A 21653-nucleotide genomic window follows, 5' to 3' on the forward strand; every position below is an offset into this window, starting at 1 on the left:
ATCTTAGGTCTATGAGGGCGAGGTGGGCAGATTATCTGAGGTCAGGAGTTCAAGACCAGCCTCGCCAACATGGTGAAACACCATCTCTACTAAAAATACAAAAATTAGCCAGGTGTGGTGGTGCACGCCTGTAATCTCAGCTACTAGGGAGTCTGAGGCACGAGAATCGCTTGAACCTGGGAGGCAGAGGTTACAGTGAGCCGAGATCACGACACTGCACTCAAGCCTGGGTTCCAGTGTGAGACTCCATCTCGGGAAAAAAAAAAAAAAAAAATCTCAGGCCTAAAAAAAAGGCATGGATTCTATGTTCTTTGGCAAAAGTAGCAGAAAATTGTGAAAGAAAATGTCAGTTGCATGCCAGTCCAGTGCGGGCACTGTTCATGCTTCAAATGCCAACCCTGGATGACTGATGCAATATTGGACCCACATAAGCTAAAAGGGGGAAGATAAAAATACACAAAATAACTTAAACTTCATCACATAGAACCCTAGTGGTGAATGAATATTTGTCAACAATAAAAAAGACGTATTACTCAGAAGAGAGACAAGAGTCTTACTTCTTAATCACAAAACGAATCCTTTCCTTTGCAAGTAATATCCTCTCAAGGCGAGGAATTCCATAAGTAGATGGCCTTCTAAAAGGAATTCCTTCAGGAAGTCCTTCTACATAAAGGTCTTCAACATGAGACTGGAAAAGAGGGTATGGGATCGTCACCGGACCTTTGGCTTTTATGGCTTGAGCTATAAGGACAAAAAGAGAAGGAGATACTATTTAAACACGATTTGTAGAAAAGAATAATAAATCATTGAATCTGTATTGCTCTTTAACTTTTTTTTTTTTTTTTTTTTTTTTTTGAGATGGAGTCTCACTCTGTCGCCCAGGCTGGAGTGCAGTGGACGGATCTCAGCGCACTGCAAGCTCCGCCTCCAGGGTTTACGCCATTCTCCTGCCCCAGCCTCCTAAGTAGCTGGGACTAAAGGCGCCCGCCACCACGCCCGGCTAGTTTTTTGTATTTTTTTAGTAGAGACGGGGTTTCACCGTGTTAGCCAGGATGGTCTCGATCTCCTGACCTCGTGATCCGCCCGTCTCGGCCTCCCAAAGTGCTGGGATTACAGGCTTGAGCCACCGCGCCCGGCACTCTTAAACTTTTATAATTTGATCTTTACTTGTTATTGTGATTGAATCAGAAGAAAAACACTATGAGGGTAATAGAAAGAACACAAAACTTCTAATATTCTGTTTATCAAAGCCGGCAGTGAAATATCCCATTACTTTAAGGCAATGTGAATACAGCCAGACTTTCTACAGAAATCTGAACCACATTACAAAGCCAGAAAAACATACCAGGTAATATCATTTAATACATATAGTACTAAATGGAAGAAGTAGTATTTTAAAAACATAAACATCAGTGTAACCTTATTGGACTTATAAAAATAATTTCTGTTAAATAATAGAGGCAGGCTGGTCACAGTGGCTCATGCATGTCATCCCAGCACTTTGGGAGGCCGAGGTAGGTCAATCACCTGAGGTCAGGAGTTCAAGACCAGCCTGGCCAACATGGTGAAACCCTGTCTCTACAAAAAATACGAAAATTAGTCAGGCATGATGGTGGGTGCCTGTAATCCCAGCTACTCGGGAGGCTGAGGCAGGAGAATCATTTGAACCTGGGAGGCAGACGTTGCAGTGAGCTATCGTGCCATTGGACTCCAGCCTGGGTGACAGAGCAAGACTCCGTCTCAAATAATAAATAAAAATAAATAAATAATTAACAGAAGCGGAAGATTCTCCTAAACGACAACATCTCTGCTAATATTTATTTACCCAACAGTAAAATAATACAACAGCTATAAACAGTCAAGAGTGTGGGGAGTATTAAAATCAAACATAGCATGTGGACTCCCATCAGAAAAGCTCCATTTTTTTTCCATAATTGTGTGTAAAAGTCTATTTGCTAAACATTAATATTTGTACTGAAACTTCAAGTGTACCATATTACACATTAGCACTGAGTTAGAGTCAATATCCTCTTTTGTACACTAAACTTGAATATCGTATTTATGTCACAATGAAAATATCGCTCTCTAAGGCAATTTCCATTAATATTGCTTTGAAATTATAAAATGTGAAGATGTTTTTATAATTTCACAACAGTTGAACATTATTTATTGTCTTGTATACAAAATAATCTAATAAATCACCATCACAACAAAAGCCCCACAACATAACCTGTTTGATTTCATGAAAAGCACTGACATTTATGAAACTGATACAGTACATTTGCAGTGGTGCGATCTCGGCCCACTGCAAGCTCTGCCTCCAGGGTTCCCGCCATTCTCCCGCCTCAGCCTCCCAAGTAGCCGGGACTACAGGCGGCTAATTTTTTCTATTTTTAGTAGAGACGAGGTTTCACCATGTTAGCCAGGATGGTCTCAATCTCCTGACCTCGTGATCCGCCCACCTCGGCCTCCCAAAGTGCTGGGATTACAGGTGTGAACCACTGCGCCCGACCCCCCCTAGAGCCTATGATCTTACCACTAGGTTACAGTGCTTCCAGGTAGCACATGCTATGAGGTTTTTGCTTCAGAATGAACCAATAAAGAACACGGGGCTGGGCACAGTGGTTCACGCTTGTAATCCCAGCACTCTGGGAGGCCGAGGTGGGTAAATCACCTGAGGTCAGGAGTTTGAGACCAGCCTGGCCAACATGGTGAAACCCCGTCACTACTAAAAATACAAAAATCAGCTAGGCATGGTGGCGGGCACCTGTAATCTCAACTACTCAGGAGGCTCAGACAGGAGAATTGCTTGAACCTGGGAGGCAGAGGTTGCAGTGAGCCGAGATCGCGCCACTCCAGACTAGGCGACAAGAGGGAAACTCCATCTCAAAAAAAAAAACAAAAAAACAAAACAAAAAAAAAGGGCAAAGGCCGGGCGCGGTGGCTCAAGCCTGTAATCCCAGCACTTTGGGAGGCCGAGACGGGCGGATCACGAGGTCAGGAGATCGAGACCATCCTGGCTAACACGGTGAAACCCCGTCTCTACTAAAAAATACAAAAAACTAGCCGGGCGACGAGGCGGGCGCCTGTAGTCCCAACTACTCGGGAGGCTGAGACAGGAGAATGGCGTGAACCCGGGAGGCGGAGCTTGCAGTGAGCTGAGAGCCGGCCACTGCACTCCAGCCTTGGTGGCAGAGCAAGACTCCGTCTCAAAAAAAAAAAAAAAGGGCAAAAAAGGTGTAAGCTATTAAAAACTGGGAGAAACACTAAGAGAACCTGAAGTAAATCGCTAAAAATATGGAAAATTTGTTGAATTCATTAGCAAATTTACTCTAATTCTAGATTTTCATTGAGGGGTAGGTCATATTACTCATGATGAAGAAAAAATGTTCATTTTAAGTTTATTAACACAAATACCATCAATATGGCTTACTGTGTTTAAATTTTCACTTATAGCAACTCAGTTAAAACTGCATATCATACAATTTTACAGCTTGCTAGTTAATGGCAAAGTTGTCATCCAAATAAAAATGGTAATAACAGATGATAATAAAATTGATAATAAATATGATAAAAATAAAATGACTTTTATTTTTAAGTCATTTTAAATATTTTATAAAAAAATAAAAATGACAATAAATTGCGAATTTCTTTCATCATTACATAAAGGTGGCTGTAGGATAGAATAGTAAAAGGACAAAGAAGGAATTGAAATCTAGCATCAACTCAGTTATACATCAAGATAAAAGCAGTGGCCAGGATGGTGGCTCATGCCTGTAATGCCAGCACTTTGGCAGGCCGAGGCGGGAGGATCACTTGAGGTCAGGAGTTTGAGAGTAGCCTGACCAACACGGTGAAACCCCATCACTACTAAAAATATAAAAATTAGCAGGGCATGATGGCAGGCACCTGTAGTCCCAGCTACTTGTGTGACTGAGGCAGGAGAATTGCTTGAAACCGGGAGGTGGAGGTTGCAGTGAGCCGAGATCGCACCACTGCACTGCAGAGACTCTGTCTCAAAAAAAAAAAAAAAAAAAGATAAAAGTAGAGAGACAATAGGGGGATCTCAGCGAATACTGGATTTAACAAAGTACATTAAGAGAAACTATCAATTAAAAAAATAATTTTTAATGAAATCCCCAAGATCCAGAGCTTTGTAATACGTAAATCCATTCCCAAATATCCATGCTGAAAGTTTAAAAGAAGTGTTAGCTGATAACTACAGAAATATAACTTTTCCTTAGCTTTACTGTAATCTAGAAACAAAGACTGTTTCTAATATTTAGACAGACACTACTAAGGACCTTACAATGAGAGACGTGTAAGTAAGTGTGGCACGGTTCACTGGCAGCCCTGGGCTGGGCTTGTCCACATCACCCCCATGGTGAACAGTAACGCCATTGTGTAAATGCTCACGAACAAAGCATTACAGGAATTTTCCTGTTTAGACATACCATATTTCCTTTCAAACAATTCTTCAACTTGTTTACGTAGATCAGTGATGCGAGCATTCCATTTCTCTGAAAATTGAGCAAAAGTTAATTCCCATTAAGAAGTCCCTACCATCGGGGCGGCACTAGGGTCTTGGGCTGACCGAACATACAATATATTTTCTACATTTTTACATCCCAACTGTCCATATCATTTTACTGCTTTCCAAAGCCCTTTCCCTTTTTCGCTGGTGGTTCTAAGAATTATGAGGTTGGTGCAAAAGTAACTGCGGCTTTTACCATTACTTTTCATAGTCTCATGGGAGACCAGAAGAGAAGTTTTAACATTTAGCACCTCTTTTTAGCCTTTCAATTTCTGAAAAGCAGGAGGGCAGAAAAGATCAAGCGAATTAAACATGGCAAAAGGGAGCCCATGATAAAGAAGTCTCCAGGGGTCTTTTAACAAACTTCCTAAAACATGTCTTAATTGTGTGGAAATAAGACTTTACGGATATATAGCTGCAACTTAGAATGCTAAAGAACAGGCCAAGCGCAGTGGCTCATGCCTGTAATCTCAGCACTTTGGGAGGCTGAGGCAGGTGGATCACCGGAGGTCAGGAGTTTGATTCTAGCCTGGCCAACATAGTGAAACCCCATCTCTACTAAAAACACAACAATTAGCTGGGCATGGTGGTGGGCGCCTGTAGTCCCAGCTACTCAGGAGGCTGAAGCAGAAGAATCACTTAACCCGGGAGGTGGAGGTTGCTGTGAGCCAAGATCGTGCCACTGCACTTCAGTCTAGGTGACAGAACGAGACTCTATCTCAAAAAATTAATAATAAAAATTGAAAATAAAGAAGTTTAAAAACATATTTAAAAAGTACAAAAATTCAATTCATATCCAATCATTGTGACTATGACACAGTGGAATATTAAAGTACTATTTTCAAAATGTATACAAGCTCAATGTTCCATTTATTCAAAATATGAATCATCAACATCATTTGCCACTAATATCTCATTCAGTCGCTTGCTAGGATACATCATCCATTGGGAGCTCACAGATCAGCAGCCGCAGGGACACGGTGCAAAAACAGAAAACCAAGAGGTGAAATAGTTCTGAAATAAAGGTTTTAAAGCTAAGAGAAATAAATTACTAAGTCTTTAGCACTAATCTTGAGCCAACTAATTATCATCAGACAAGACAATGTCCTATGCTTTGGTAAATCCAAACTATGTTTAAACAATGTCTGTAATGTAACTTTCAAAATGCTCCTGGCTTTCCAAAGATGAGATTATAATGCAGTAATACAGGCTAAAGCATTTCCCCCTGCAGAGCATGTTGCAACATTTATCAGTCACACTGAGAGTCCAGATGATGAAGGAAAAGGTCACGTATTTCGCTGAGAACTTACCAAAGTTGAACTCCCTCACTTTCCGCTTCCCAGCATTGGCGGGTTCCGGGACTGGCGGCTGTGGTAGCTCATTGGTCTTTGGTCTCTTAGAAGGTGGAGAATAATCATCATCTTGAAAAAGAAAATGGTCATCACTGGAAGAACCGTCTTAGAGTTACAGTCACCTCCTGGTCAATTCCCAACATTGAAAAGGTGAGCGGGACTTGAAAGCTATTTTGAGTATCAATAATTATTTCTGTATTGTGAGCTTTAGCAGGCTTTTTCCTAGTCACATTTGAAACTGTATTTGTTTGGAATGCGTTCAAGGCAATATTGCTTTTTCCTCTGTCTTTCTTCATTATTTTTTAGTTTGCTTCATCTGAATTGTCATTATAAATTTCCCCTTCTCAAATAACTTTCAAATTGCCAAGAACTATATTGTTTTAAGACTTTCAAGAAAAAACTTTTAATGAAGACAGCCACCTAAAATTATACAAATAAGTAAAAGGGGATAAAATAAAGCTTAGATGGAAAATATATTTAAGCTTATACAAAATTTAAGCATGCATAAGCAAGGGAAACTGGGTAACTATGTTCAAATAGTTTTTTTTTTTTTTTTTTTCTTTGGAGACAGAGAATTGTTCTGTTGCCCAGGCTGGAGTTCAGAGGTGCGATCGTGACTCACTGCAACCTCCACTTCCTGGGCTCAAGCGATTCTCATGCCTCGGCCTCCAGAGCAGCTGGGATTACAGGCACCCGCCACCACGCCTGGCTAATTTTTGTATTTTTTGGTAGAGATGGGGTTGTGCCATGTTGACCAGGCTGGTCTCAAACTCCTGGCCTCAAGTGATCCACCCACCTCGGCCTCCCAGAGTTCTGGGATTACAGGTGTGAGCCACTGCGCCCGGCCTGTTCAAATACTTTTAACAAGTGCAAAATGTATGGGCTTAAAGAACTAGGGCTGCATTATTATGAAAGGGATACCGTTGATTCAGTTGGCACAGAGGCTGCGTATAAAGGAGCAGTCAGCTATTCAAGCACAGCGCACAGCACACATGCTGTCGTGAGAGTTTCGTGCTCCTTTCCTTATGGATACACACCAGCAACTCACTCTGCTGTGACCCTTCAATACACCTCACGTTAGGATTAGAGACATCTGGGTCAAATCAGCTGCCACTGTCATCTCTAGTCCCTCAAAGTGTCAGGTAACATGCTATTAATATTGCTGCTCAAACATCATCTATAAAATACTGAAAACATCCTTTTAAGAAATTCTTATTTACAAACAAATGTGGTATGGTAAAGAAAATAATTATTGTGTGAAAGACAGTATCATAGGAAAAACAAGATCACGTGAGTAAAATAAGCTATCTTTTTAGATGGGTATAATTGTTATTCTTGTTTTACAGCTAAAGAAATGGGCTCAGAGAATGTTATTTGATTGGACCGTGTTGTATCTCTGGACAGCACAGCTGAGATCAGACTGTGTGTGTAACTCCACTAGCCTACAAGAGTGCTTCTCATAAAGGTAAGAAATGCAAATTTGGCCTAATACACAACATTGCCCGGGCTCGCACTGGGTCACTTCTGTAGACACTTCTGTATTAATCAAGGGAAGGTGAAAATGCTTCTAGAAGGCGACTGGACACCAGCACCCTTGCATGCTGCCTTTGGGCTCTTCCTCTAAGGCCAACAGTGACCTGAAATTATTGACTGGGCTGACCATGCCAATCAACTGGAGAAAATGGTACCGAGGTCACCAACATCAGACAAATTCATTTTAGGACCTATTTATGTGCTTAGAAAGACAAAAGTGCTTTTGTAAATGATACTATTTCAGAAAAACATAATCATAGTAACAATTAATGACGTTGTAAAATGCTGATGTGTTGAACGCTACTTTAGAAAAACATGTTCAAATCTAGGAAAAAATTTCTGATAGAAAACTATCTATTGGTAGGGTCTCATTCTATCTATCTCCCCCCCCCCTCTATTGGCAGGGTCTCATTCTATCTATCTATCTATCTATCTATCTATCTATCTATCTATCTATCTATCTATCTATCTATCTATCAGCAGGGTCTCATTCTATCGCATCTATCTATCTATCTATCTATCTATCTATCTATCTATCTATCTATCTATCTATCTATCTATCAGCAGGGTCTCATTCTATTGCCCAGGCTGGAAGGCAGTGGCATGACTGTAGCTCACTGTAGCCTCGAGCTCCTGGCCTCAAATGATTCTCCTGCTTCGGCCTCCCAAACAGCTGGAACTACCACACCTGGCTATTTTTCTTTTAATTTTTTGTAGGGACAGGGTCTCATTATGTTGCCCAGGCTGGTCTGTAACTCCTGGCCTCAAGTGATCCTTCTGCCTCAGCCTCCCAAAGTGCTGAGATTATAGGCATGAGCCATGGAGCCAGGACAGAAAACAATTTTAAAATGACAAACTACCTGTGAAAGACGATTTGGCTGTCACCTGGGTTTGTATTACTGTAAGGATGAAAAATGGTTGGCCGGGCGCGGTGGCTCAAGCCTGTAATCCCAGCACTTTGGGAGGCCGAGGCGGGCGGATCACAAGGTCAGGAGATCGAGACCATCCTGGCTAACATGGTGAAACCCCGCCTCTACTAAAAAGTACAAAAAACTAGCTGGGCGAGGTGGCGGGCGCCTGTAGTCCCAGCTACTCGGGAGGCTGAGGCAGGAGAATGGCGTGAACCCGGGAGGCGGAGCTTGCAGTGAGCTGAGATCTGGCCACTGCACTCCAGCTTGGGCAACAGAGCGAGACTCCGTCTCAAAAAAAAAAAAAAAAAAAGAAAAATGGTTGAGACACCCTATAAATAGATTAAGGTTCCAACCTAAGTAAAAACAATCTGGAAAACATAAGTGTGTAAGTTTGGACTTCGATTCTGAAAATATACTTTTTAAAAAACCCTATTTTCCAACTCCCAAACATACTTTAGAAACCTTAAGAGTATTTTTATGCTGGCTTCCAAAGGTTAAAACAAAATACACTCATTTCACCTATGAATACTGTCAAGGCATTATAAATGCTTAATATTATTATTATTTTTTTTTTTTTTACAAACATTAAGCAGTAACTTCTAAAATAAAAGTATTTGCCCTATAGGTTAAGGTCTCCTAAGTATCCTCATAGATCATCATTTAAACTGACCATTCACTGAATGACAAACTGAAAGCTGCTAGAGTAGAATGACATGCGAAGGGAAACACAGCTGTAGATGGAATGGAACGGACACCTGGCGAGCTCCATCCCATGAATCTCAGTCCAAATCCAAACTTCACAGCTGAGGCCCGGGGGAGGGGAAGACAGGTTTTCCTCACTGAAAAGACTTCACTTTTTCAGTCACGCAAACATTTTAGAACACAAAAGATTTAACAGCATAAATAGATTTTATGAAGGTAATCCAATCGATCATAAACCAAAAAAAAAGAAAGAAAGAAAGAGAAAATGGCAAATCTACTAGAGTGCTTTTTTAATACAACAAAGACTGTAAAATATTGAATAGATCAGGGATATCACATTTTCTTCTTCACTGACAAATAATAAAGTTCAATCTGTTAAATGTTAACAAATACAGAGATGAATGTAGTTACTTTATTTTCTGAGACAGGGTCTCACTCTTTCACCCAGGCTGCAGTTCAGCAGCATTACTCACTACAGCCTTGACTTCCCAGGCTCAGGTGATCCTCCCACCTCAGCCTCCCAAATAGCTGGGACTACAGGCCTGCACCATCACGCCCAGCTAATTTTCTTTTTTTTTTTTTTTTTTTTTACTTTTAGAGAGATGGGGGGGGGGGGGGTCTCCCTATGTTGCCCAGGCTGGTCTTGAACTCCTGGCCTCAGGCAATTCTCCTGCCTTGGCCTCCCAAAGTGCTGGGATTATAGGTGTGAGCCACAGCATCCAGCTGAACGTAGTTATTGATAAAACATCACACCATATATTCTATTTTAAAAACCCTGTTTCATAAACTTTTAAACTAATCTTTGGGTGTTTTAAGTCATACGGAACATGGCATTCAGGCATCAGAACAGCTATAAACTTCACCACATCCTCAATTTTTTCTGCAATGAACTCTTTATTGCAATTAATTGGTTTTGAGAAAGTAAGAAAAAATGAGTTTCTCGACCTAAAATCCTTTCCACAAAGGATCAAAATTACTTTTTACTCTGAAGCATAAAACATCACCTAAAGCTCTAGGGCCTGCCCTCACATACTGGGCATTACTCTTTCAATTATTCTGCTGTTTCCAAAGTATAAACAACCATTTTTGTGTAACAAGACACACGTTTTAGCATACTTCAAATTCAAGCCCCAACTCTTAAGTGTTTCCATAATCAAAATGTAAAGATTTTAAGATATATTTTAAGATAGTTTATTTTATTTTTTGAGATGGAGTCTCACTCTGTCACCCAGGCTGGGAGTGCAGTGGCACAATCTTGGCTCACTGCAACCTCCACCTCCCACGTTCAAGCAATTCTCCTGCCTCAGCCTCCGGAGTAGCTGGGATTGCAGGCGCCCACCACCACGCCTGGCTAATTGTTATATTTTCAGTAGAGATGGAACGTCACCATGTTGGTCAGGCTGGTCTCGAACTCCTGACCTCAGATGATCCACTCAATTCAGTCTCCCAAAGTGCTGGGATTACACCACCACACCTGGCCCATTTTAAGATATTTTAATATGCAAAAGGTGCTATTCATGAATTTACAATAGTTATGCTACCCACAGTAACAAAAGCGCTCCGCCAATACTTACAAGTTGGCAACACCATCCCTAACTCAAAATTTGTGTTTAGAAAACACCAACTTCCTTTTTGCAACATATTAACGAATATGCCTACAGATAATACAGGCTTCAGAGCTAAAGCTGCTTCTCACTGCATTCTGGCCAGTGACTCAATTAAATAGACTATGTTACAATATCTTCTGATACTCTTATCTTCAACATAACCAGACTGGTAATGTGTTATTATACAATCTGACGTCTATTCAAAGTTTAAAAAAACCCAATCAAAACCAGGTACTGTATCTATATCAAAACCCGGAGCCATTAATTACCCTACACATTTCAAATTAATGGATTCATTCTTTTTTTTTTTTTTGAGACGGAGTCTTGCTCTGTCACCCAGGCTGGAGTGCAGTGGCTGGATCTCAGCTCACTGCAAGCTCCTCCTCTTGGGTTCATGCCATTCTCCTGCCTCAGCCTCCCGAGTAGCTGGGACTACAGGCGCCCGCCACCTCGCCCGGCTAGTTTTTTGTATTTTTTAGTAGAGACAGGGTTTCACCGTGTTAGCCAGGATGGTCTCGATCTCCTGACCTCGTGATCCACCCGTCTCGGCCTCCCAAAGTGCTGGGATTACAGGCTTGAGCCACCGCGCCCGGCCTAATGGATTCATTCTTTCACCCATGGATACAACTTACAGCTCCTCTAAAACTCTTTACATAAACAATTGGGTATTCATTAAATGACTATTTGGCAGCAATAAAAATTTTTAAACAAAGTGTTCAAGTGCTAAACTAGGCAATTATGTCAATTTTAAAAGTGCTGCAGGGACATTTAAGAAAACACAAGAATTAAACAATAAACAGCAAAGCCTGATGGCTTTGTCTTCAAAATCTCCCCAGAATCAACCACTTCTTATCTCCCCTGCCACCAACCTGCTCTAACGCACCCCTCTCTGTGCCCTAGGTAATTCCAAGAGGCCCCCAAGCTAGTTTTCTGTCAACACTATTGACTGCTGTAGGTATTTTCTTTTTTTTCCCCCCTTTTCTCAACATAGTCGCTAAGTTTCCTAGAAGTGAAGGACAGAAAGTGTCACTCATATTTTCAAAACACTCCTGAGGATTTGCTACTAAATTATTCACTACTAAATTCTTAGCACCGTGGCCAGGCATGGTGGCTCATACCTGTAGTCCTAGCACTTTGGGAGGCCAAGGCGGGCAGATCACCTGAGGCAAGGAGTTCAAGACCAGCCTGGCCAACATGGTGAAACCCCTGTCTATACTAAAAATACAAATATTAGTCGGGCATGGTGGCATGTGCCTGTAGTTCCAGCTACTCGGGAGGCCGAGGCAGGGGAATCACTTGAACCTAGGAGACGGAGGCTGCAGTGAGCCTAGATCACGTCACTGTACTCCAGTCTGGGCAACAGAGCAAGACTCCGTCTTAAAAAAAAAAAGGGGGGGGGGGCGGGCGCCATGGCTCATGCCTGTAATCCCAGTTCTTTGGGAGGCCAAGGCAGGTGGATCACGAGGTTAGGAGTTCAAGATCAGCCTGGCCAAGATGGTGAAACCCCATCTCTACCAAAAATACAAAAAAAAAAAAAAAAAAAAAATTAGCCAGGCATGGTGGCGGGCGCCTGTAATCCCAGCTACTCGGGAGGCTGAGGCAGAGAACTGCTTAAACCTGGGAGGTAGAGGATGCAGTGAGCCGAGACTGAGCCACTGCACTCCAGCCTGGGCGACACAACGAAACTCCGTCTCAAAAAAAAAAACAAAAAAAAATTCTTAGCACCTGGCACATACAACGTGCTCAGTATTTGTGGAGGGATTAAATGAATATATGAATAGTATTGTCCTTAATTAAATGCAGCAGCCAAGTATCTGCCACTATCTTAAACATAAATTCCACAAAAAAGAGATGGTAGGTAATCCAACTGCCCATCATAAACCCTACTGAAATACTGAAACTCTAAAAAAGTGTTATTCAAATCTTAGTACATAATTCCTCTGAGACTCCTATTTTTACATATATAATTATGTATTCATTAAGTGTCTGATTCACAGCTATAAAAATAAAAAACACAAAGTTTTCTAATGCTAACCTCCTCAATTACAGAGATCCTAAAAAACCTACAGTAAGTGTGCCATGTGTGGTCATGTGAGTCAATTATATTTGAAATTATTTACATATACCTTTCAAAGTATGAGAAATTTAAAAAGTCAAAGAGTTTGACTTATTAGGAAGATGTAAAATTCATTACAAAATGAATTTACTTAAAATCAATTTAAGGGAAAAAAATCAGGTTAAGTAATGAACAGAGAGTTAGGCCACAGCAGAAGGAACACAGGTAACAGGTAAGTGACTCAGGTTTGGGAAGTTAGGCCCTAAGAAAGAAACCTCTTTTACACCGTTCTTAGTGCTCCCTTGACAGCCAGACCTGAAACAAGTCTGATAAGGTTTTCTCTGCACACATCAGAGATAACATACCTGACAGCAATTTACCTTAACCCAGAAATGTAGTCATGATGTTTACGAAAACTGAGGCATGCGGTTCTATTAGTCCAAGGCTGATTTCCCAAACCTAAGTCACGTAAACGTTTACCACCGACTCCAAGTACAAATAAAATGCCACAAATGGAAGCGCACAGCTCAGAGCGCACCAGCAGGAGGTTAAGTAATGACCCTGTATCCATGAACACGTCCACGTCAGTGTCAAATTAGCCACTTCAGAACTCCACATAATTGCAAATGAAGATATCCAGGTAAAAAACACTGTGAAAAATCGGACAGACTTATTATTATTATTATTATTTTTTGAGATGGAGTCTCGCTCTGTCACCCAGGCTGGAGTGCAGTGGCACGATCTCTGCTCACTGCAAGCTCCGCCTCCCGGGTTCACACCATTCTCCTGCCTCAGCCTCCCGAGTAGCTGGGACTACAGGCGCCCGCCACCACGCCAGGCTAATTTTTGGTATTTTTTAGTAGAGACAGGGTTTCACTGTGTTAGCCAGGATAGTCTCGATCTCCTGATCTCGTGATCCACCCACCTTGGCCTCCCAGAGTGCTGGGATTACAGGCGTGAGCCACCGCACCCGGCCTGGACAGACTTATTTGATGACAAAGTTCTGTTGTTTTTTTTTTTCTTTTCTATCAATGATTTGGGAAATGTGAAAAGACTTATATCTAAAATTAAGTCGTCTCCAGGCAAGCAGGAATATCTCAGTTTATTTCTGTCCATCTTCCTATCAAGCACGAGTATTTTCCAAAACAAAACTAAGATTATTCTCTGGATACACTTTTGCTTTTCAAGTTGCCTTGTTCTTAAGGCAGGATTTGTTTTTTTCCCACTGAACATTTTATATTAGAGATCTTTTTTCAGATTATTAGAAAACATTATCAGGATTTCAATGGCTATAAATTTTTCTGTTATGAAGATATACCAAAATTTTATTTCCCAACTATGGCTATCTAAATAGCTCCCACCATCTGGAAGTAATCTTTCCAGAAAGAATATACGATACACATTATTAACCAGAGGTGTGCATGTAAGTTCTCACTTGACCTTGTTAATATCGAGACAATTTTTTATCTTCCTAAAAAAATTAGGAATGGTTGATATAATTTCTATATAATATACATGTCTTTTATATGTACATATATAAAATGTGTATGTGTGTAAGCATATATGACATGGAAAATGCTACCTTTTAAAAGAATTACTTTACTTAGACCTGGTATTTCACTGGTCTTCTGAAAAGAAAGAAGTCTACATAGCAAAATTCTGCTACTTAATCACAAATGTGAACGTTAAATCAGGCGTACGGCACAATGTCTTAGTTTAAAAGAAATGAATGGCCTGGCGCGGTGGCTCACGCCTGTAATCCCAGTACTTTGGGAGGCCGAGGTGGGGGGATCACCTGAGATCGGGAGTTGGAGACCAGCCTGACCAACATGGAGAAATCCCGTCTCTACTAAAAATACAACATTAGCTGGGCGTGGTGGCGCATGCCTGTAATCCCAGCTACTAGGCAGGCTGAGGCAGGAGAATTGCTTGAACCTGCGAGGCGGAGGTTGCGGTGAACCGAGATCAGGCCAATGCACTCCAGCCTAGGCAACAAGAGTGAAATTCCATCTCAAAAATAAATAAAATAAAATAAATGAGATTTTTTACTCCATCCAAAACAGTTAAAGTTCAAAAGACTGATGTACACTTCAGGTTCATGAGCCATTTATTTCTGGATTTTCTTAAAGGTCTTATACTATAAAAGCAAGTATTTACATTCTAAACCATTTTAATACAGCCTCCATCCGCTTTAAGATTTGACAAATCGCCGGGCGCGGTGGCTCAAGCCTGTAATCCCAGCACTTTGGGAGGCCGAGACGGGCGGATCACAAGGTCAGGAGATCGAGACCATCCTGGCTAATACGGTGAAACCCCGTCTCTACTAAAGAATACAAAAAACTAGCCAGGCGACGAGGCGGGCGCCTGTAGTCCCAGCTACTTGGGAGGCAGAAGCAGGAGAACGGCGTGAACCTGGGAGGCGGGGCTTGCAGTGAGCTGAAATCCGGCCACCGCACTCCAGACTGGGCGACTGAGCCAGACTCCGTCTCAAAAAAAAAAAAAAAAAAAAAAAAAAGATAAGAAAAGATTTGACAAATCAAAATGGTTATTAGTCCCACCTAAAAGTTTTATTTTTATAATTTTAATAACCTCCTATATTAATATCGCCATAGAAAGGGCACAGCTGAGTATTTATAATATTTATATGTTCTTAAATTTTTTTCCTGTTAATGAGGTTTATAACTAAAAAGGAATTAAATTTCAACTATTTAATGCTAGACTGTACACAATTCAAAATGTTTTAGATTAGAAAAATTATATTAATGAAAAAAGAAATCTGTATATTAACACATGAAGTATGAAAAGATTTCTTATATTAGGTGGAAGCTACTAATGGACTTATATTTTAGAAGCAATGAAGACAGACACGTTGAGTAGTTTGGAGTAGTCAAACACTAGAAATAACCAAGTGACATCAGTAGGCGACAGGTTATTAAGAGAGAAAGAGAGATAGACAGCAAACCAAGAAAGGTTATGCAGCAGCTAGAAAAAAACTAATAAAGTACCAAGATGTACAGTTACGGGAGGGGGAGGCCTATGGAATATGTGATATTTTAAAATTTGCTTTGTAATGTGTGCTGAAAACATCAGTGTATTTTTGCAAAAATCAAGATATATACTGAATTATTTCTCGAAGTAGACACAATAAGCTGACATACATCCCTCGGTATTGGGACTTGGGAGCAGAATGAGGGTGAAGAAAACGTTCCACTGTGCAATTTACTATACCATTTTCACGTTTTACCACAAGAAAGAAGTACTTTGAAGAGAAGAAACTTATAAAAGTACTGTGAGACATTAATTTTAATTTTTTTTTTTTTTTAAGATGGAGTTTCACTCTGTCGCCCAGGCTGTAGTACAATGGTGTGATCTCAGCACACTACAACCTCTGCCTCCAGGGTTCAAGTGATTCTCCTGCCTCTGCCTCCCAAGTAGCTGGGATTACAGGCATGCACCACCACACCCGGCTAATTCTGTATTTTTAGTAGAGATGGGGTTTCACCATGTTGGTCAGGCCGGTCTTGAACTCCTGAACTCAAGTGATCTGCCTACCTTGGCCTCCCAAAGTGCTGGGATTACAGGTGCAAGCCACCGTGCCCAGCCGTGAGACATTAATTTAAAAGGAAAAACGCAATGCTCATTTAATAATTATTAATATGAACTGATAGTTAATAATTCTATTAGCTGAATTTTCAAATAATTCAGGATAAACTGTCTCAGCTGATCAGGTTCATGTTTATCTTTGGAGGAAAAAAAAAAACTAGGTTTGAAGCAATCTTAGCTATAGAAGAGTATTGTAAAATAACAGTTCTGAAAGATAAATTGTATGTTAGCCTCTAAGTAGTATTTGCGGGTCGGGGGCGGGGGGACTTGCTTTAAAAATTACTCACTAAACTATCAACACTTTCTCCTCCACTTTACTTAATTAGAAATTAGGGATTCCAGCTCCAAATAAGCCTTCTTCTATCACAACCCCATAGATTATAGAATCTGTTTTTGTGTGTATCAAGTCTGGTCATAATTTTCTTTTTCTCTTTTCAATTCCCACTGATAGCAAGGATAGCTTGGGCCACCTGTAGGCCAGTGCTAATTCTCACGGCTTCATTCTGTCATCTAAAACTCCCAAAGCACTGGGGTGCACTGCTGGGGAGTGGGCTGCTTTGGTCACACAAACACATGTATTCGTCCCACAAGTCTCCTTTCAAAATGAATGAAATGCATATTTAGCAATGTGAATGTGACAAATATTTTTATGACCAGAAGTAAACTTTGGAATCAAGGCTTTTAGATAACTAACCTTCAATAGTCACCTCAACTTCAGGGTCCTCACTTGTTTCTGAAGGGACATGTTGAGTAGAATCTTGAAAAAAATAAAATTCTAAAATGACATTCATTATTAAGCATTTTTCCATATGTTCCAACATTTTACTGATTTGATACTCCAAAAGCAGCCTACTATAAAAATTCACTGGCATTTTAATTCATTTCATATTAATGAAATTAAAATTTGACCCTTTTCATTACAAATAGGGATAAAACAAAACAAAAATTAGAAAAACTCTGGAAAAATTTAGATAATAACATGTTACCTGCAGAAATTGACTCAAAAAAATCCCATAGTCTTGGAGGAATGAGGATCTGACAAAGTCACAATGAATTTCCTGCCACAGCTAGAAGATGCTCGGATAGAAACAAATGCTTTCTACTTGGGTTAGAATTTCTTCTCTCCTTTCAGAAATGTGAGGAGTGGTTTCTACTGTTCAATAAAACCACAACCCAGGCTTTGTAATGGAGACTTTCCTATCAAGAGACTCAGTGTCACAAGTGCACACAGGACTATATCCTCTGGCTTTGTATGCAACATATTTCGAAAATTAAAAAGTTCATTCATATTTGTTCCTACACAAGACAAACGTACATCAGAATGTTAGTGCTAGAAGCTTAGAGAGTATTTTCATTAGTTCTCTTTCATTGTGCAAAGGTTGAGAGATTAATTGATTTGCCAAAGATTATGTTTACTTATTAGTAGAGGAATAAAGGCCAGAACCCAGATTCGATTCAACTTTGTTAAAACTGGAAGATGACAGTAAAAATGTCCTAAAAACGCAGTCTTCAAGATGCAGTACCTGCCGACGGGGCTGCAAGGCGGTGAGCCCTCGTACTGCAAAGTTGTGATCTATTACCCAGGTCTTGTTGTTCTAAATCCCGCCTATTCAAAACTGAAAACTCTGTCACAGAGAAAATATCCACCTCCACACGGTAAAGCATACAACATTCACCCACACAATCTTCTATAAAAAGAGCTGACAGGGAAATGTAACCAACGGTTTAAAATGAGCATATCAGTATTTCTGAGAGAAATGTATTCCAGGGAGAAACCCTAATTCTATAACTGAATTTGGAGAAACCAGCCTCTACTGGGGGACTTTTAAGATTGTCTTTCCCTCAAAGAAGGTAAAAGATCAAACAAATGATTTATTTTAATTACAATACAAATGTAAATATAATGGAATATAAGCAGTTACATAGTAGACCCCTCTTTTCATTCTAGAAAAATAAGGTATAACATGACCGATTTATGAGAGAAATAATCCTAAAACAAGATTCGGTTACCTTACCAGTCATTTTCCTTGGGGGAAATCTACAAAAATTTGTGTGGAACCGTTTAAACCCCTTGGAAGTAAGAAGTCACCCTGCATGATAAGTTTAACTCAGGATTCTAAAGAAAAAGAACTGTACCTCAGTCAGGTGTTCCACCCTAAAACCAAAGCTGTAGAGCTGGTAAACTGACAAAGTCGTTTATGGAGTAGTTGTGGGTATAAAATAAAGGGAAAAATTCTCTCCTTTATAAATTTTCTGTAGACTATATTCTTACCCTACTAAAAGACTAGAAGTATTAAAAAGCACATTTGAAGATAAAATACGAATGGAGCTAGTCATTTTAATTCTGAAACACTGAGGCTATTCTTCCTTAAAAGATCTTTCATATGGCACAAGAAAACCAGGACAAAAAAAAAAGTAGCATTTTGCATCATGTAAGAGCTTTACTTACCACTTAGTTTTCAATCCCATAGGCTTTATTAATCAGTATGGTCAAAGAAGCATATTACATCTTAGAACTTAAAAAAAAAAAAAATAACCTGTTGGCTAGGAAGGCATACCAAAGGAATCACCTTTTATTTCCAAATGAGGTGTTTTAAGGATAATAGAATCTATAAAATAGAATAAACATACAACAAATAGTGTAAAATATGCAATCTCTTTTTCTCCTAACCTTCTGCTGGTACTTCCATTTCTGTGCCTTCATTGCCCTCTGAAGAATGATGGCTTCCTAAAAAGAAAATAAACAACATATAATAAACCAATAAAAACTGACACTGAAAGATGAAAGAGAATCTAGGTAACAATGCAAACAATGTAAGACATAATAAACATATGCAAAATGATTGTCTAACTCTTTAGCCATTAAGTCAAACAATGTTTTCTAATTCAGAAAAGAATACAACGCTTCTATTTGGAAGCTAAAAAAATTGTTTTAAAACACAAATACACAGCAGACCTAAGTAGGTTTGGGGATTTAATATTAGTTACTATAACTACATGATAAAATTACTGGATATTGGAATCTGAGGAAGCAGAATTATGCTTCAAGTACCATGCTCATCTGTCAGTGACACACATACACACACGGATCAGAGTAAATGCTTGCTGTGCTCAGACACTTAATTAACTCTCTGTAAGGAAGCTCAGGGTTTGCTGTGGAAAACGTTTCATGCTTTCCATGTTCGCTATGGCGAAAGCCATGGAAACTCAATCCCCATCATTTCATCAAAGTTGTACTTAAAGGAAACTCGTAAGTTAAAATTTAAGATACTACCTTTAGTCTCAAAAGCATTTTAAGTCAGGTAATATAATCTGCCTGCTTCTAAAAACTGGAACATAAAGCATGATCAGTTAGGCAGTCACAAGGTAAACAGGCTCATCCTACTAGAGCAGAAGTTTTACTCACAAAAAGGAAAGAAAGAATCTAAGACATCAGAGAGCCACTTAGGATTAAGAAGACAAGCTGCCCCCTAATTTGTATCCTCTGTCCTTAAAGATCTGAGCTACTAACATGGAAAAGATGGAAAAACACTGCCTTTAAGTACCAATACAAACATATGACCTATTAGTAAGAATACATCGCTTGAGGGGAAAGGAAGCAGATGCTCATCTATTTTGTCTTATCTATTGAGAACTAAGTTCAGAAGCTATACTAAAAGTAAGATCTAAGTTATAAACGTATTTTATCTTGATTTTTAAAGAGCAATGCTTACAGTCTGAAAAACTGTCATTTGGTGGCTAATATCATTGAATTCAAAGTATCATACTGAGGTCACATCTTTTTGGTTCTCAGTATCTAGTTTTAGCATGTCACAATTATCTGGGGATTCTTTTCCACTTCCTTTACATTGTGAAAACTCACCTGAACTCAAAACTGTAGGTAAATCTATAAACCTATACCTACGAGTCAATCTTTAATTCATTTTTAAAATATGCTTTCTCTACACACTTCCTTTCTTTTTTTTTAATCTTAATATTTGAATTTATGGAGCATTAAGTTCTTTGACTGTAAAAGTCAAAGAAAAAAGAGATGTGAGGTCAAAGGAATGAGAGCGAAACGACGAGGTCAGTAGGTAAAAAGGAAAATTTCAGCAAAGAATAACAGTTAAGATGATTGTTCGTGTAAGCAATAATTCTGTATGTCTTTTAAAATCTGAAATAAACAATTACATTTACATTATACGCTAAGCCTAAAGATAATACATCTTATGCACACAAAGCCAGAATAGATAGAAGTAAACGCCATTACTAATAGCCTATGAGTATCAAGTTTCGGAACACTATAAAAAATTGCCAAAAAGGCAATCAACTTGAAACTTACAGATTAACAAGTGTTATTTCAGAATTCTTCTAAATACTAAGTATCAATATAACCTTATCAATATTTCCATCACTAACCAATACAACATAACCTGGCTTCTGACTGTTCTGAGATAAGGTATAAATGTGTACTTTACCTTCAATAGGAAAGTGTGTCATGTACCCATTTCGAGATTCATTACTAGATTCACAAAAGGGAAAATTGATTTTGAAAAATTGTTGCTTGTGAAGTTCATTTATATGTTAAAAAAAAGGCCAATACATTTTTTTTTCCTTTTCCATTTAGAAAAGTAACACGATATTTATAAATATTAAAACACAGTCTGTGCAATATAAGGAAACATTAAATATGAGCAGTATGTGGGAGAACGGGAGTGAAAAGATTATACCTTGCAAAGGCTTCGATAAGGGCTGTTTTTCATCAACATCATCAGTTTCAGAAGGGCCTGCTTTGGGATACAAAGATAATACTTCAAAAGTAATCCCCCGCCCCCCAAAAAAATGTGGGATGACTTTAGTCAACAAATTTGGGTGAGATACATGGAATGGCCTTTTTATAAATAAAAAAGAAAAAACTTTTTTAAAAAAGACTGACAAAATGAGCAATGTCAATTCATGATCTTGGTGAATGGAAAAATGTAATCAGGTAAATTCATATGTAAACAGCCAAAAGAAATTTTGAAGATGACTGGACATATGGATTGAATGGGAATGGTATGTCTAAAATGGAAGATATGGGTTTTTTAAAACAGTACAATGTTTATAACAGTAAACTGTAACTTTTACTTCATACAGATTACAAATGCAGGTTTATCTCACAGGTGTATATGTTTCTTCTTTGGCAAATATTTGCTTACGCTTTTGTCATACTGAAGAAAAATGCAGAACCAAATGTTATATACCTTCCTTAGAATCTCTAAAATAACGTAAACCATCTCCTTGCATCTCTACTCAAATAGAAATGTGATAAACTAACAGTTATTAATTCATTCTCCCTTTCTTCCAGCACCATGGGCATTTTTTCTAATAAGGTTC

General features: G+C 39.3%; 1 protein-coding gene and 1 long non-coding RNA gene across 5 annotated transcripts in view; one reads left to right on the plus strand and one right to left on the minus strand.

Moving 5' to 3' along the window:
• The window catches only part of GTF2I (general transcription factor IIi), a 111934-nt gene that overhangs the window by 29567 nt on the left and 60714 nt on the right, over positions 1-21653 (minus strand). For 3 of the 4 annotated variants that reach the window (XM_030933066.1, XM_010387488.2, XM_030933067.1), the window contains 5 exons: positions 18970-19026; positions 16993-17055; positions 5845-5955; positions 4455-4520; positions 558-741 (listed from right to left, as the gene is read on the minus strand). In XM_030933066.1, the coding sequence (XP_030788926.1) occupies positions 558-741; positions 4455-4520; positions 5845-5955; positions 16993-17055; positions 18970-19026 (481 nt within the window). The remainder of the gene's footprint in view (positions 1-557; positions 742-4454; positions 4521-5844; positions 5956-16992; positions 17056-18969; positions 19027-21653) is intronic. The other variant, XM_010387489.2, reaches the window with a different exon arrangement.
• The window catches only part of LOC104681249, a 46498-nt gene continuing 30667 nt past the window's right edge, over positions 5823-21653 (plus strand). Inside the window, exons 1-2 of the long non-coding RNA XR_750554.1 lie at positions 5823-6036; positions 7233-7351. This is a non-coding gene — a long non-coding RNA (uncharacterized LOC104681249). The remainder of the gene's footprint in view (positions 6037-7232; positions 7352-21653) is intronic.

Source organism: Rhinopithecus roxellana, chromosome 6 (genome assembly GCF_007565055.1).
Source record: "Rhinopithecus roxellana isolate Shanxi Qingling chromosome 6, ASM756505v1, whole genome shotgun sequence".
NCBI lineage: Eukaryota > Metazoa > Chordata > Mammalia > Primates > Cercopithecidae > Rhinopithecus > Rhinopithecus roxellana.